This window comes from Psittacula echo (genome assembly GCF_963264785.1).
Source record: "Psittacula echo genome assembly, chromosome: 1".
In the NCBI taxonomy this organism is placed as follows: domain Eukaryota; kingdom Metazoa; phylum Chordata; class Aves; order Psittaciformes; family Psittacidae; genus Psittacula; species Psittacula echo.
Genome location: NC_137735.1, coordinates 152586461 through 152600503, shown reverse-complemented (window position 1 = coordinate 152600503; position 14043 = coordinate 152586461). Strand labels below are relative to the sequence as shown.

The window sequence follows — 14043 nt, the reverse complement described above, 5'->3', positions numbered from 1 at the left end:
TTGAATTCATTTTTTGATATGTAAAAAAAATGGTAACAATTGAAGCACACATTCCTATTAACAAGAAAGAACCTTAATTGCCAGCCTGTTATACATCTAACAAATGTAACACAAAATTATCACTTAGTATTTTGTTTCAACATCACAAATGATATAGTAAGAATTATACTAGGAATACAGCATTCCCCTCTCTGAGGGCAACTGTCAAGGTATCTGTACCCAATGCTAGTTTATTAAGTGTACCTCATTTAATTTTATTTCCCAGCTGGATTTCTCTGTCTAATTTCATGCTAAAGAATGTCAGAAATGCACTGAATTTACTTCAAATGAAGCTAAATAAAAGGATTATTTACTTTTTCCTTCATTTTTTCTATCTTTTTCACAGAGCTCCGTCTCTGGTGCCGTTCTTCTAGTCGAATATGAAAAACAGGGTCTCCTGACCTCCCAATCTGTTTTTCTTCTTGCTTCTCTGCCTCTTTCAGTTTGCTTTCTGCACTGATGCTCTCTGCATGATACATGTGGTATGTTTTCATGACCTGCAAAAGACAGAGTCAAAGGAGAGTTAGGAGAAAAGGAAAATACAAAGGTATCTACAGAAAAATCACAGGGTATTTTTCAGTAAAATGTTCTGTTTTATACATGGACCTTGGATAAGTTTCTTTGCCAGCAGTGATTGAGGACTTCTGGTTGCATTTTTTCTCCCAATTAATTTGACAATATCCCATTAAGGATTTTTTTTTTCCATTGTTCTGATAAGAAAGAGCGAAATCCTTCCTATTAAACTTCAGGATTTCTATATTTGAATGAGCAATAATGAAATAATGAGCAATAAAACTAAATCCATATCAGTGCTGTATATTTCTGACTTCTTCAGGGCAAAGTTAACAGCTCAGCTGTGGATATTGAACACTTGAATGCAGAAGGACACCTTCAGCACTGAGGAAAGCGGAAGGAAGCTTTGGCAATGGGAAGCTTTGGTCTAGGAGCATATCCCCAGTCGTCTGGATGGCTGTCCACAGCCTGGAAAGAAGTGGCTCCCAACTGTACAGCTGACAGATTGGGCACGACATAAAACCAGACAAGAGCTGGAGAAAGCTGCCTGATAAATAAGTTCTGAGAAGGCTTTCCCCATAGTTCCCCAGTTAATACTGTTATCTTCCCTCTGCACACATGCTGGTTCTGCAGCCAAGAAAGCTTGGGCCACTAGATTGCAAATACATGCTTGCACAGACCATAAAGAGTGAGAGGGACTGGTTCAGTCCAGTTCTCTCTTTCTTCTTCAAGTAAGAAAAGCCTCAGCTTGCATGATGCATAGTAGGCAGCAAGCAACCACAAACCACCCGCCTCTGCTGAGGAGGGCTATCTCTGCCCACTTTCCACTTTCTCCAGTCATTCCAATCATCCATGTGCCTCTCCTTCCCCTTCCTCCTCCCCATTTTTTGCTGGTGTTGTCTTCAGTTTCAAGCAAAGAACAAAGCAGGAAGGCATCCTCAGGCAGCCAGCAGCCTCCTCTCTTCTTCACAGGGTAGCAGAGCTCTTGCCAGCAGGTGTTACCTTTGGGTCGAGAACATACAAGCCATTCACATCTCCTCTGAAGGACACAGCTGGGGGGGAATCAAACGGGCTGTTCCTCCCTCAGAAGAGCTTTGTGTGACCCACAGAAGAGACAGACTAGTTTGGCGAGGTGCCTTGAAATATTCCCTGGGGAGGGGAATACTTTTGTAACTGAGTAGCTAAGCCAGTCTAAGGAGCATCCATAGTGGTAACGCTGAGGACTCTAAAGGTAGATAGTACAACTTTGCTGCAGCATGGCTTAGTGTGGATCAACTCAAACCAACCACATGACATGTCAGGTGATGGCTGAACTGATGCCTGCTTAAAGTCTTGTGCAGCAGAAAAGAAGCTTTTAGGGAGCTGTAATTTTGCATAACCATGTATGTTATACACTGTAACTACATATGCCACTATTTAATACTGATGTCATGCTGTTGATAGAGTCGGGCCATGCTGTGGATAGACAAGAGCTGGCTGAGAGAGTTGTGGTTGTTCAGCCTGGAGAAAAGAAGACACCAGGGACACTTTGTTGTGGCCTTTCAATACTTAAGAGGAGCCTATGAGAAAGATGGGGAGAGATTTTTCAGTAGGGCCTGATGCAATAGGATGACGGGTGATGGTTTTAAACTAGAAGAGGGGAGATTTGGGCTGGACATGAGGAAAAAATTCTTTACGATGAAGATGGTAAAACACTGGCACAGGCTGCCCAGAGAGGTGGTGGATGCACCATCCTGGAGACATTCAAGGCCAGGCTGGATGTGGTTCTGAGTAACCTGATCTAGTTGAAGGTGTCCCTGTTGCACAGGGGGTTGGACTAGATGATCTTTGAAGGTCCCTTCCAACTCAAACTATCCTATGATTCTATGAACTATGAATTTATGATACACCTGAAATAGTTGAGATTAAATATGAAACAGGCAACTCTTCAGTAACTTCTTGTAGTAAGTTAAAACAGAGACTCCCATCAAAAAGAGTGGCCTTGTTTTTATTTTCAGAAACATATGTTTACAGCTTTCTGATGAAAAAACCAAACTGCCTAGAGCAGGGCTTACTGTTATTGCTGTGCTGCTATTTTATAGTACAGTTGCACTCCAAGGCCTGACCAGAGTGCAGAGCTCCCTGCCCAAGCCCTGCCTACATCCACTGGGAACAGTTGCTGCCCCAGCAGCTCACAGTCTACGCGGATAAGGCAAACCCTCCAAAACGAACAAAGCCGGGCATGGCCAGAGAAAGCAAGCCCACAGAGCCAAGTATCCTGCACTGTGACAAAGGTTCCTAAAGCTGTCAGTAATCTCTGCCCAGAGAGTCTAACTCGCACAGCCATGTGGAAATGGAAGAACTACTGCAAAGAGAAGAAATGCACTTCTTGAAGAAATGATTCAGAAAATAAAGCTAACAAGCAAAGAAAGTGATATGGCACCACTAAAAACGGTGAGAAAAGGAAACTAAAACCAAGGGTTTACTCCTTCCTCTCTTTTGGCCTCTTTATGCAATTTTTTAAGCCCTTCTTTACAGAAGGCTACAGATGTTTGCTTTTATTTTTATCTTTTGTTCTGTGTCAGCTCCAGAGACTTTTTAGTTGGTGGAACACAGTTAACCCATGTGTCTTACCACCTAGAAAAGTCATTTTCTTTTGTAACCTCTCAATTTTGCTGCCTGCAGAAGGAATAATAATATCTCAAGAGTTTCCTAATAGCACATCTCAAAGCAACTGATTTAAGTGGTGAAGCAAGGATTTGCTCTGCTTCACAAAAGCAGTAAAGCACTAAAGTTTTTTAAACAAATTTTCTGAGTGCCATGTCGCTTATTGAGCTAGGCACAAATGCCCTTCTGCAGTGGCTGTGACATTTCAGCGTGCCTCCTTGTTGAGTGAAGGCGTACAACTGTATCACTACCAGCTCCCACCAAGAGGCTCAGATGTCTCCATGTTGACTCTGCTAACCTCACATCACTGAAGAGTATTTCTTCCTTGCACTGCCTGCTTACAGCACAAAACCAAGACAACTAGAATTGAAAAAGCTGCTCTCCGTTTGGCAGTATTCAGAGCTGGATAACAGTCAGGGTTTGTCCTACCAGAGCCACACAAGCTTAAAAATCAATACAGGCTACGTACAGAGCAGTGATCAGTGTATGCATTTGACTCCTGTCCAGTTTGTTATGTTGAAAGCACTGCTTATCTCATGCTCTAGTGACATCATTATTTTGCAAGCCTCTGGGGAAAGCTGACAGCTCCAGCCTTTTTCATTTGTCAATACTTTTTAAGGGCTGATATTGCAGCAGCTAAAGTTAACTTGAGAAAGCATTAGATAGACACATATGGAAAATAAATGGGAACAAGCTCGGGAGCTGGCTTCCAAGTATTTCAATGCATGCTTCCTCAACAAATTAGCTTAAAATTTGCATGTAAAGTTGCACATATGACTCTTTTCCTTAATATTATACCATCTTATCTCTCTGGAGCTTTTAAAAGACTGTAAGATACTGTAAAAGATGGTAACAGGCTTTCGTAATTCTTGTAAATAGACTTACTGTATGAAGAGTTCTGAGATCCACAGATCTCTGATCTGTGAATATGCAACATATCCATACATACAAGCAACAAACAATCTGATGAAATAAGCAATACCACTTCTCAAATGTCCAAACTGCTGAACTGATAAACTATCTTGTGAGAGTATCCATCACTGAACTGACTTAAATTAGTCCCCAAAGTGCTTATTGATCAGCCATCAAGTATACACTGAAAAGAGAGAGCAAGGTCGTAATTTTGCAGATGCTGAACTGTCACCATGACATATGCTGCACTTCTCTGCTGAAGCGAACAGGCATACTAGTACCCTTATGAAATTAAATGGTGAGTTTATCTCCTATTAATTTAGTAGGTTTATTCTGCAGATCCAGTGATGTAAAATAGAGATTTTTGTCAGATAACTAAGTCAGACTACAAGCAGATGAAAAAAATTATGCTACCCAAACTATGTACTCTCCCACTTTTAGGTGACAGACTGTTCACTTAGTGATATAAACGTCTTGTTTTGCGTGCCAAATTTTCAGCATCATTCATAAGAGCTCAGCAAGTATGCTTAGGGCAGAGGATAGCACTTAGCACAGGGAAGGGCACATCAGAGTAAACCCTTAGATAATTATTTAATTTAAACCCACTAAAAACCATTAAATTGTTATCTGGGCAAATACATCAACAAGACAGTAATTATTGCTGTACTTCTGTGGGCTACAAGAGAGGAATGTTCCCATAGCAAGGCGCTGGCTTTCCTTTTCTACATACGTACTTCTTTTCTAGAAAACCTGTTAACCCAGCATAACAAAGACTGAATGCTACAAACCTGAAATATATTGGAATTACCATGTGCTTTATTTTTATAATAAAACTGCATAATTAAGACCTTTTTCATAGTGTTTCTCAGGAAACTGGCATTTACCAGAACAGTGGTTCATCCCTGTTGCAATTACTGTGTTTGAATTGCTTCAGAATTTTCTCTGTCGTGAGTTCTTATCAAAAGGTGGAGTTGCAAGGGATTCATTAAATCAGGCTAGCCAACACCCCCAAGAAATAAGTAAAACCTTATGCCAATTTTACTACATCAGTGGCCTCTAGCAGTTAAGCAAACCCAGTAATAGCTGCTTTCTGCATCCTGTTCACTTCCAAACCAACCTCTGATGTATTTCTAGGAACTGTCACTGACATATTACCACCAATACAGAATTACTGATTTCACCTTCTGAGATCTCTGGTGTGCTACAGTAAGTTGAACTTAACTTTTCTACAGAGAATCCAGATTCTGTGTTATTTCAGCAAAGAAAAAAAGAAAATCTGGCAGCAACTACCTTGAGAAATTATATAGCCAAGATTTTTACAGAGTAAGGTAAAGCAATTAAAATGCAAGCAGCACAGCAGCCCTGTCTTATTTAATATTAAATTGTTTGCCTTGGACTCTCCCTACTTTTCCATTTTTCTGAAAGCCTTACATTTGTGTTGCTTGTGAAAAGTGTGATGCCAGTAGGAGTAATCTGGAAAGCCAAGTGGGAGACATGAAGATGGATTTTTATGATGTGAATCACTTTTCTCTGCCATTTGTTCTCATTCTGATTGCCTGAACAGCTCTGTATTTTTAGCAAACTTGTGACCTCTTTGATCCCTCCCTGACTCCTTTAGAGGTCATTTATGAATATGCCCTGACTCCTAAATAAATCCTGTCGAGATCTCCCTCCATTGCAAGAAAAATGTCTGCCCACCTTCTGTTTCCTGCCATTCTAAATAGCTCAGTCATTATTGCCATATTCCAGTTCTTGATAATGCAAGATCTTTTAGCTTTCCAGAGAAATGGAAGAAGAGTTTGACTGGGGAGCTCTCACTGTTGCAAAGAGGATCTATTATAAAATCAATAATCTGTTGCCTCCTTATGTCAACATGCAAGAGGATTTCTAAATCTCTAAGTTCACAAAAACTACCAATGCAAACCTGCTACAGCTTTCAGTTTGAGCAACTCTTATCCCTGTAACTGCCAGGAAATAAACCACACTTTGTGACCCCACAGAACTAACTGGGCTCCTCTTCCCCCATCCCCATTCACTCAAAAGATACACCTCACTCAAGTTTCAACAGCTTATATTCTTATGTAAAACATGGGACTAATTACTAGTATACATTGGCTGATAGGGTAGGAGGGAGATGAGTAAGAGAGGAAACAGCAGCTGGGATGCTGCAGACCTGAAAATACCAACTGGCTAGCACAGACAGGAAAAAGTCGTGCACAATTAAAAGTACTCACCACTCATAAATTACTGAACTTGCAATATACAGAATGAAGCTTAGCTATTTAATTATTATTAATAATCAGTAGCAATTCTTTTAAACATGCCATTTTTTCTGGATCATTCTAGATAAACTGGAAGCCTGAAAGTAGGTGTGGTGAGGCCTCAGGACTGGCTGGCATCCTAGAGATGGGTGGTAGAGCTTCTCATCATTTGGGTGTGAAATAAGCATTTAATTAAGCCCTTGATCCCATAGCATTACAGAAATTCAGCCATGTATTATCTTAATACGTGTGCCTAAGGGACTCACTCTTTATCTGAGAAATTCAAGGAATAACAAGTAAAATATGCTATTTCTTTGCATTGACTATAGACCTGTGTCTCCAAACAAGAACCTCTTACTACCTTAGCTGTCAGTGATTTTAATTCCAGTCTCTCATTCTCTTCAACGCACTTTCATGCACAACTGCTTGTTTGGTTTTTAATTTTGGAAGGTGACCTTAATTTGCAGACCTTTCTTGTACGATAAGGAATGACAATAATAAATAAGCAGATTTATTAAACCCTTCTTCATACACATTAAAGGTCCGATACTTTCCCCTCATTCAAAGGCTTTAGAGGTATTTAAAGTCCAACAAGGCTTCACATTTTAACAGTTATGCTTCATGAAGGTACCATTTCTTAAAAAAAAAAAAACAAACAGAACCAAGTAGTAGGGAGAGACTTTGATATTTGTATATTATTCACAGATCTGAAATCAATTTGCTTTCTTTCGGACACAGATTTATCTTACAATAGTAAAATTTGTATTATTTTTATCCCTCCCCCCTAATAAATCATGGGGCACACAGGAAGATGAGTTCTCCTTTTTGCAAGTGACTGAGAAACATAGCCCCCCGAGATTAAAACTGTATATACTTGTTTGGTAAGGCCATTATGATCTTATTCTGTAAACAGCAAATGCCACACAGAATTAAAAACCTGTGCATGAGATTTCCATCTGTCTAGATATTGTTCTACCTTTATGTACGCAAGCAGATGTAATACGCAGATCTGCTGCTAATCATTCTAAACATACAAGCAGTGGAACAGATGCTACTCTGCACCATACTTCACTTTACTATGCATGGGTTTTTTCTGGCTAAATGGGGGCATCTACAGCTGATGAGCTGTAATCAACGACCTTTGCAATCAATGGAAAGCTGGACAATGGAGTTAATGGTGTAGATCATTTTATTGGAAGATGATGCTCGCATCTGATCAGACAAAGGGGTTTGATCTCCCCATATTAGATTTCACAAATCTACGCAAAGAGTTGTGGTCAATGGCTCAATGTCTGGCTGGAGACCGGTAATGAGTGGTGTCCCTCAGGGATCGGTGTTGGGACCGGTCTTGTTCAACATCTTTGTTGGTGACATGGACAGTGGGATTGAGTGCGCCTTCAGCAAGTTTGCCGATGACACCAAGCTGTGTGGTTCGGTTGATACGCCGGAGGGAAGGGATGCCATCCAGAGGGACCTTGACACGCTTGTGAGGTGGGCTGATGCCAACCTGATGAAGTTTAACCATGCCAAGTGCAAGGTCCTACACCTTGGTTGGAGCAATCCCAGGCACAGCTACAGGTTGGGCAGAGAAGAGATTCAGAGCAGCCCTGCAGAGAAGGACTTGGGGGTGTTGGTTGATGAGAAAATGAACATGAGCCGGCTGCAGTGTGCGCTCACAGCCCAGAAAGCCAACCGTATCCTGGGCTGCATCAAAAGGAGCGTGACCAGCAGGTCGAAGGAGGTGATCCTGCCCCTCTACTCTGCTCTCGTCAGACCTCACTTGGAGTATTGTGTGCAGTTCTGGTGTCCTCAACATAAAAAGGACATGGAACTGTTGGAACAAGTCCAGAGGAGGGCCACGAGGATGATCAGGGGACTGGAGCACCTCCTGTATGGAGACAGGCTGAGAAAGTTGGGGCTGTTCAGCCTGGAGAAGAGAAGGCTGCGTGGAGACCTCATAGCAGCCTTCCAGGATCTGAAGGGAGCCTACAAGGATGCTGGGGATGGACTCTTCATCAGGGACTGTAGTGATAGGACAAGGGATAATGGGTTCAAACTTAAAGAGGGAAAGTTTAGATTGGATATAAGGAAGAAATTCTTTACTGAGAGGGTGGTGAGGCACTGGAATGGGTTGCCCAGGGAAGTTGTGAATGCTCCATCCTTGGCAGTGTTCAAGGCCAGGTTGGATGAGGCCTTGGGTGACATGGTTTAGTGTGAGGTGTCCCTTCCTATGGCAGGGGGGTTCGATCTAGATGATCTTAAGGTCCTTTCCAACCCTGATTATTCTATGATTCTATGATTTCCAGTGACTAAAACTGGAACCCAGATGACAATCTAAGATATTTACACCTACACTGCAGATGTCTGAGAATTAGGGGAAGTAAATTCCATCTCAAGAAACCATCCTGCAGGAGTAACCTAATTCAAACTGCACATGCTCTGTATCTTATTAACTTCAAAAAACTTCCTATTTTACAAAAATCTTAAATTCTGAGAAAGGAATTAGCATTCACAGGAAGCCATAACACGGAAGTTAATATCTGAATTAATCTGTAGCCATCAGTGGGAACATACAGCACTAGTGTGAAGAAGAGTGAAAATACTGAAGCACAGTCCTGCAGATTTTCACTGGTGATTCAGCAAAGTATTTCAGCACATGCTTCACTGTTTTCCTATCCTGGGAGCACAGGCACTAATCCTGCGCCTCACCAGGCACTGGAGTTATGCCACTGTTTAATTGAAACAAGACTATCTTCAGGGCTTACTCACCACTAAAGCCCCACTTGTGCAATGGCTTCTACAGTCCCTGATCTGCAGCTGTGTGAATTGTCTGCGGCTAGCATTACTTTGCAGAAGCTGATCCCAGTGTACTTCATTGACTACAGACCTGAGCTACAAGGTACAGTGTTGTACCCTGCAAAATCAGTGGCGATTTCAGAAGGGAAAAAACCACCCACATTTAGGTAGATTTTAGGAATTTGTGTCCATAACCACAATCCAAAAGAACCCAGGGCATTGAGACACTTCTGATTTTCTTTGGATATCCTTTTTTGCCACCTAAGTTGTTCTTGAGTTCAAATGTTCTTCAACCCATCCACTGATGGGTGCACAATTTTCCTGGGTAAAAAGAAAACCCAACAAGATGCTGAAAAGTAATAATATTTGACTGATCTCTGCCTCAGGAGAGGTGGTCTCTGCTATCTTCCTGAACTAAGATCACAAATTGTTTCTTGATGTAAATATTGTGGCTTCTTTTTATGGTCTCCCAAATCTTGAGGACAGGGAAAGAGGCAGACTAGAGATTTTCCAAAGAGTTAGCAGCAGTTTGCCAGAATGCTCATGGTGGGTTTTTTTTTTTTTTGCCTCCCTAAAAGGTACGAAAAGCCTACACAATCATCTTTTTTTCTTTTCATTATTTACTTATCCCAGTCAGGAGGAGAGGAGGTCACATAAGTAACATTTAGACAGCACAGCACCGGATTTGCAAGCACCTATGATTTTTACTGAAGTGTAGTCCATGAGTCAAACCAAGCAGATGGCAGCATGGACAAAAACAAGGCAGAAAAGGAAGAAGCTTTGCTCTGGTAAGCTCTGAGTAGACATGTCTCATTAATAACCAACAAAACTTCTAATAAACTAGCTTAGCATAGTCTGGGGGAAAAAAGGGTTGAAAGCATTAGCGTATGTATTCTAAACAAGTGAGCAGTCTTTCCAAAAGAGATAGTTGAGACTTGTGTAAAAAGACAAAAATATCCATCTCCACTGGGGGCTAACTTACTAGATGAAAGACCATTTAAAGCTGAAGAAGAAGCCTGATATGGAATTTGTATAAGATAAGCCAAGTAAGTAACTGTACTTACTGTGTAAAGCTCGTTAAGTACTTTCATTAAGTCTTCATGAAGCTGAAACGCAATCTCTTTGCTCTGTAATTAGAAAAAAATCATTAGAAAAAGGCATGCAAAAACTGCAGCGTACATTTGATTCTTGATATTCGTAATCATTGCTCATCCTTGATAGAGAATGCAGTGTTGCTCACAAAGCCACTGTTCTGACAGATTTACAGAGCACTAAACATACTGATTCAGAGATGCAGGAGTACACAGATAACATTTGGACACAAGACTTCTAAAAGCAACTCAGAAGAAATTTGAGAGATTTTCCCATGAAGCATCAGAAAATCAGGTGCCAAGAGAAAGGGTGAAATTCAGGATTAATGTTATAAGCCTTTTTAATGGAACAGACTGTCTACTGTTTTATAACTGCCATGATATATACAAAAACCAAACTATGTAAAATGTGATGTTCCAGAGGGACATCCCAACCAATTTTACACCTAGAATGGTCTTTGTTTCTCAGCACATGCAACTATCTAAATATTTATGCAAGAAATAATTGTGGCTCCTCCTTGAAACAGATACCCAACTGCATAATATTCCACAGAGCAGGCTGCTGAAACAGCTTTGTTTAGCTTTTCTGAACTGTGTCTTCACTTTCATTCTGACCCAGAAAAAAAAGAAATACTTAGCGGTAGTTATTAACAAAAGCAAGTATGTCAAAAAAAGAAGTATTTAATTTGAGTCTCATTCAGATACATTCCTTTGTTTGTTGTCCCTAGTAGTTCAATTAGATGAAAATCATGGCAACTGTGCAAGAATTGAAAGCATTTGTACCATTGCCTTTGGAAAACAGCTATAGAATAGAGCTATGAGACTTGGCAAATAGCCTGGCTACATTTCTTCTGCAATGCTCAGCATTGTAACATCCATGCTGGAAATGTCAGCATTATTTTCTGTGAATAAATTGATAATTAGCTCAGCTTCTAAAACCTCCAACTTCGCCATAGATAATGGCCGTAGCTATGAAAAGTACTTTGTATTTGTATAGGAGCCACAGGAAAATCCTCAGGGACAACTCATCTCCGAAGCTGCTAACACATACTTGGCCATCGCTAAAACACCTGCAGGAATAATGGTTTCTGAATGAGAATTTCCAGTGCAACGCCCACGAATGAGGAGGAACCACTCCACACATCCCACCCACTGCGTCTTCCAAGAGGCTGAAACAGACACATACAGTAGCTGGAACACAGCGTTTTCAATTATTTCTCCTATTCCTACTGCCGTACTCTGAACTCTGGGCAGTATTTTAAGGAACTCACCATATCAGTTATCAGTATTCACTCCAATCCTTACGTGCAAGATGATTTTTAATGAACAAGAAGCTAGAAATCTCAATTAAAACACACTTTAGTGAAATTCTTGTATTCCCAAGGGCATTAGCTGTAGTAGCTAAGGCACAGTGAGACAGAGGCTTTGAAGCCGAGTTACACAGAACTACTATGAAACTTTCCTTAGCGCTTATACTTTTCAAAGTCTGGTATTTTTGAGGAGGCATCCTCTACTACTGAAGTATCCAGAACATAAGGCTTACTACTTATTTCTTTGCAACTATCAGATAATTTTCCTTTAATACTAAGCACAAAAATTTGTATGCATAACAGTGCCCAGCTTGTGAAGAACTGGAACAGGATTGCAGATTTGCAAGCTGCTGTGGGGAAACACAGTAAAAGCTTTAGCAAAAATTCTGAATTGCTTTTCATTGCTTTACATTGGCACCCTGCCTTTAAAAGTCAGCAGCACAGCTCTGAAACAGCTTACACATCTCCTCCAAGCTCCAAGTGGAGGCCACCTGTTTTCTCTTGGATAGCTGCTTCTATAGTGCTGAATATGAGTGGTCTGATTTTTAAATCACTTTAGCAGAAAAAAAGGACAAATAAGATGGTTGACATCAAGACTAGAAGATGAAACATCTCAGAGCTCATGATAACTCAAGCCCTAAATACAGCAACACCGATTCCAAGGCAGCATGCCTTAACCTGGCAACGCAAAAGTTTGTTTGAGAAGGTGAGACAGAAAACCCCAAGCCAATTTTCTCTTTACTCTTGGCAGATTTTGTCATAAGCAAAGCACACATTGAAGGATCAACACTCTTTTTCGGTTGCACCTTACTGCAAATAGACAGCAGAGTTGAGCATTCAGGGAATGATCGCTGTTTACTAGGACCCATTTCTTCTCTTTTCTCCTGTACAGTTTTGTCCAGCACTGAAGCACAAGCGATCTAGCCCTCAGGCTTTACTGGCCACCATGCACACATTATCTCTTTCAGGCAACACACTGATCAGTGGTAAATTTGAAAGTGAATGGAAGAGATCACAGTAAAGACGGATATATTTTTAGAAAAGGCTTTAAAACGGGAAGTGAAAAGAGAGGGAGGGAGGTAATCAGGGAAAGGAGTGAAAATTAGGAAGAGACAGCCTAGCAATTCCACAGGATCACAGATGAGTCATCCTTCCACCCAGTTCATCTGGGGACTCCAACCTGTGGAGGGTACCTCTAGTGATGGATAACATGTCAGTTACTTCTTCTTTCTAATGACAGATTTTGTAGGAACTGACAAATAAACCCCAGGAAATTTGGTTACCTTTGCAGTATAAAAAGGATTTATTTTCAAGAACCAACACGTTTTACATTAGCATTTAAGATCAAGAAATACTGACTTGAGTGGCAAGCAATAGGGCTTTTAGTGTGTAATATATAGCGTGTTAGAGCACCAGATAAAAGGTGCATTTATTTTCAGTGGTTAATGGCTCTCCTATTTCTCTTTTATGCTACCTATCCCCTGCAGCAGCTCAGCACGCCTGAACTGTGTGCTCCTCTAGGAGCTTTTCCTCAGGGTAGCCAAACAACAGAACATAAGATGCAGCACGCATTTTCCTGGAGCCGAGATGATAGCTCTTATCAGGCCATTAAAACCTGACAAACGATCACTGAGGTGCGTCTTTATTCACTATGTCCTAGAGAAATGTGTTAGCATCTATTAACCAAAAGAACAAAGAACATTACAAAAATGCTAGAGCACATAAAAACTCCTCCTGAAAATGCTCATCTGGTACAAAGCATTAAGAGACAGTACTGTGTTTTTTCCACCTGATAGTAGGATAGATCACACCCATGCATCAGACAAGTAAGTGCACCTATGCCACCCCTTTCAGTATGTGCACAACTTCCAACACATCAGTGCTCCTACTGATGTTATCAAGATTTATATTTATGGATTAATGTCTGAGAAGCTGAAAGAATTATTCCACATTACTACCCTTTCATTGAAGTCTGTAAGAATTTTCCATTTCAGTCAGAGCACAATTGGGCAGCCAAACTACACTCTCTTCTTTGTTTTTTAAACTGAAATTTTAGAGTCAGTTCAGTTCTTCCTGGAACTCCTTAGTGTCTGCATTTAGCACACACAATGATACCCTCAGTTATATCATTCAGGGAAAATATTCTGTGACTATTGCTTTCAAGTGAGTCTGCTGCTGGTCCCTGGAGGAAGTGATGTGCAAACCCTTCTTTAAAGAGCTTTGATGAGCTGAAGTGACACTGACATAACCAACACACAGTAAAATGCCAGTCTATAGCAACAAATAGTTTTGTCATCCTTCTAAACCTGTAAATGTTTAAGGCAATCATGCAAAAAAATCTCAATATATGCCACAATCTTTATAACATCAGATGGATTTGGCAGGTAGTCATATTCCCTGTTAATAGCCAGATTATGGGACTAAAATATTTATTGTGCTTGGCTTCTCCAGCATCTTTTACTGTAAACACTGGAA

The 14043-nt window shown here is 40.7% G+C and overlaps 1 protein-coding gene across 2 annotated transcripts in view; it reads right to left on the bottom strand.

Moving 5' to 3' along the window:
- SRGAP1 (SLIT-ROBO Rho GTPase activating protein 1) overlaps positions 1–14043 on the bottom strand; it is a gene marked incomplete at both ends in the record, with an annotated part of 143452 nt that overhangs the window by 49966 nt on the left and 79443 nt on the right. For both annotated transcript variants that reach the window (XM_080635006.1, XM_080635007.1), the window contains 2 exons: positions 354–536; positions 10232–10294. In XM_080635006.1, the coding sequence (XP_080491132.1) occupies positions 354–536; positions 10232–10294 (246 nt within the window). The remainder of the gene's footprint in view (positions 1–353; positions 537–10231; positions 10295–14043) is intronic.